The 2,830-nt window shown below is 31.8% G+C and overlaps 1 protein-coding gene across 1 annotated transcript in view; it reads right to left on the bottom strand.

Moving 5' to 3' along the window:
* Positions 1–211: 211 nt before the first annotated feature.
* The window catches only part of LOC103572272 (myophilin), a 15,612-nt gene continuing 12,993 nt past the window's right edge, over positions 212–2,830 (bottom strand). Inside the window, exons 3-4 of the mRNA XM_008550796.3 lie at positions 2,586–2,790; positions 212–762 (exon numbers count right to left, since the gene is read on the bottom strand). Coding sequence (XP_008549018.1) covers positions 592–762; positions 2,586–2,790 — 376 coding nt within the window. The 3' untranslated portion in view covers positions 212–591. The remainder of the gene's footprint in view (positions 763–2,585; positions 2,791–2,830) is intronic.

The raw sequence follows: 2,830 nt of genomic DNA, 5'->3' as shown, positions 1-2,830 counted from the left end.
CCGCGACGCTGATTAAGAGGCGATTTCTTCAAATTTCCTAAAATACATACAAATAAAAAAAAAATAATATGTTTTTATATTACTTTTGCTTCCAAATAATTATGCAGAACTTCCTCTTCATTGCAAGTAGGTTTCATTTTTATTTCATTTCCTTTTATTTTGTATTGAAAAATTACAATTTATTATTCTATAAATTATTCATATTTTTTGACAAGGCATAATTTTTAAGTCACATAATTTGGTTATCAAAACTAAGATTTCTGTAAACGTTCATTTATCTTTAATGTATAAAAATATAACTGCTTACTATTCGTTAATTTTATTGGTTCTGAATGTTTATCATATATTATTATTAGTTATATAAATTTGCATAATTAGATTATTTTAATAAATCTTTTAAACTTAGAAAGTTAACGATTTTATAGTATATATATCAGTATTATACATGATTGTATTTTTTTTTCTTTTTTTTTTTGTAGAATATATAAGTTTATTAAGTTATTTTAGAAACAATACAATTGCTTTTATCTAGTAATTTATATAAATAAAATGAATACAAAAATTGGAATGGAGTCGAAAAAAAAATCTAATCTACATGTGTCGAGTATTCCCAAAGTTAATACCACTTTGATTTGCTCCTTTGTTACTACCGTATTGTAAACTTATAACTCCTTGTCCAGCTCGTAATTGCTCTTCAGAAAAATTACGAACGTTTTTGTCCGCTTCTTTGGGTCCAATACTTGGTTTACCAAAACTTCCAGCCTGAATAACAAAAAAAAAATTCATTTAATATTTTCAAATTCAATCATGCATACCGTTATAATCTAATCCTAATGAATAACCAAAAGTTTTCGTCAAGGAGGGCATCTCTTGGAAACAGTCACCTACGAAATGAACTCTTGATTTATGATATAACCGGGCAGCGTTGGTATACGACGTGAGAGTGCGGCTATCTCGCTGTCTCTGTCTGGATTTGGTCTTTCTGCCTCTCTTTCATTAGAGCCTGATTGCTGAATTCGGCTGAGTTAGGTGCTAGACCACAAGGGATGACTTCGCGCAGCAGGTGACCGTAAATCGGTCATGTGCGCATAATTAGGTAGGGATCATCGGAGGTTGGGACCTAAGACGTCTCGATCAGAGACGACACTCAAGTTCAAGCGATCGACTTAGCAGGCGCGCAAAAGTCAGTTAAGAAATTAACTAAATTCTGCATTATAAATTTTATCTGATAATTTTGAGTGAAATAAAATTGCTTCGGTGAATAATTGGTTTAAAATTGGTTTAGAAAACCACTAGTGAAGTTTTACTTAGCGTTGGTGCCAAGTATCCAGTACCGTAAGCAGCCCAGGAACCTGAACGACGACCCACGGCGAAGCTCAACGATGCAGCGGCGTCCTATACCAGCAGTACGTCGTACTTAATAAATCCAGATAAGATTTCATATTAAATTTTTATTCATGTCTCTCTCTTCAAGGCGATCTAGCGTAAATAATTATTAGATTTTATTTTTCCCGTGTTCATTAAGCTTGGTGCGTTAAATAAATTTATTTCATTGTCGCTGAACACTTACTTATTTCTAAAGGAATTAAATTTATAAGCAAAGGGAAATTTTGTATATATTTGGGATTTTGTTAAATAAAATTTGTTATATATAATTGAATTGAGTCTCTAAACAAAATTACTTTAATCACCAGCGTCGTTTAGAATAAGTTTTAATTTCAGCCGCGTGTCCGGTCAAAACGAGTCGACCTACTCCTGAGATCTCTTCCCGTCGTTAAGAACCAGCAATAAAATAGTTATGATTTATATTTATATTTAATAATTTATTATTAATTAATTAATTTATTCGGGAAAATAATTTAACTGTGGTTCGTTACTACTGGACACGAAGTAGCCAGGGCCCACTGTTATAATGAAAATAAGCATACATCTGAAAATATTATGCCTATCTGAAATAAAGACCCTGGCGGATCCGAATTACGGCGAATTGCCGTAATTTACGGTATTAGGAAGAATTACGGTATTTTACCTCAAAATACGCTATTTTAGGCAGACATACAGCATTTTACCGTAAATTAGCAGTAGGGTGGTGATTTACCGTAAAATTTCAGTGACTCGGCGGTATTTTACCGCAAAGTGAAGTATTGCACTGTAAAAATAAAAAACGTACAGCGTTTGCGATAAATATGTCTCAATTTACGGTAAATTGCCGTATTTTCTCGTAATTGGTTACAAATACCGCAAACTACTATTTATTACCGTAAATTTCGGCAACTTTGTTGTATAAATTTCGGATTTTACGGTAAATTACGGCGAAATGTGATAAATTTCCGTAATTTGGATTTGCCAAGAGAGGAAGTGTCCCAGACTCGTAGCGTGTACAAAATAAAAAATAAATAGTAACTTATAACAGTAATTTATTGGAATTAGGCTGTACTTTTTCTCATCGTTATAGCAAAAATTGTTATTTTTAACGTAGGTAAAATCATAAATTATATGAAACGACTCAGCAAATATCCAGTTTATTTGCTTCAAGCATTAAAATACTATCAATTTAAGAAATCACATTATTTTTAAGATCATACCTTTCTTCCAAGTGATTGAAGGCAAATAACAACGGAATTAAGATTTTGTCGCTCCCAAAGATCAACAGTTTGGAATGTTTCCTGAGGTGGAACACCAACGTTTCTAGCTGCTTCCAGAAAAGCATTGATGTTTTCCATACATTTAAAAGCCATAGATGTTTGATTGATTTTTTTTACAGAACCTTCTTTTATGTGGTTAATCAATCTAAAAGAAAAATGTTCGATTTATTTTCAGATTAAAATAT

This window comes from Microplitis demolitor, chromosome 2 (genome assembly GCF_026212275.2).
Source record: "Microplitis demolitor isolate Queensland-Clemson2020A chromosome 2, iyMicDemo2.1a, whole genome shotgun sequence".
Taxonomy (NCBI): Eukaryota; Metazoa; Arthropoda; class Insecta; order Hymenoptera; family Braconidae; genus Microplitis; species Microplitis demolitor.
Note: the sequence above shows the minus strand (reverse complement) of the source record. Positions and strands in the feature narration are given on the sequence as shown.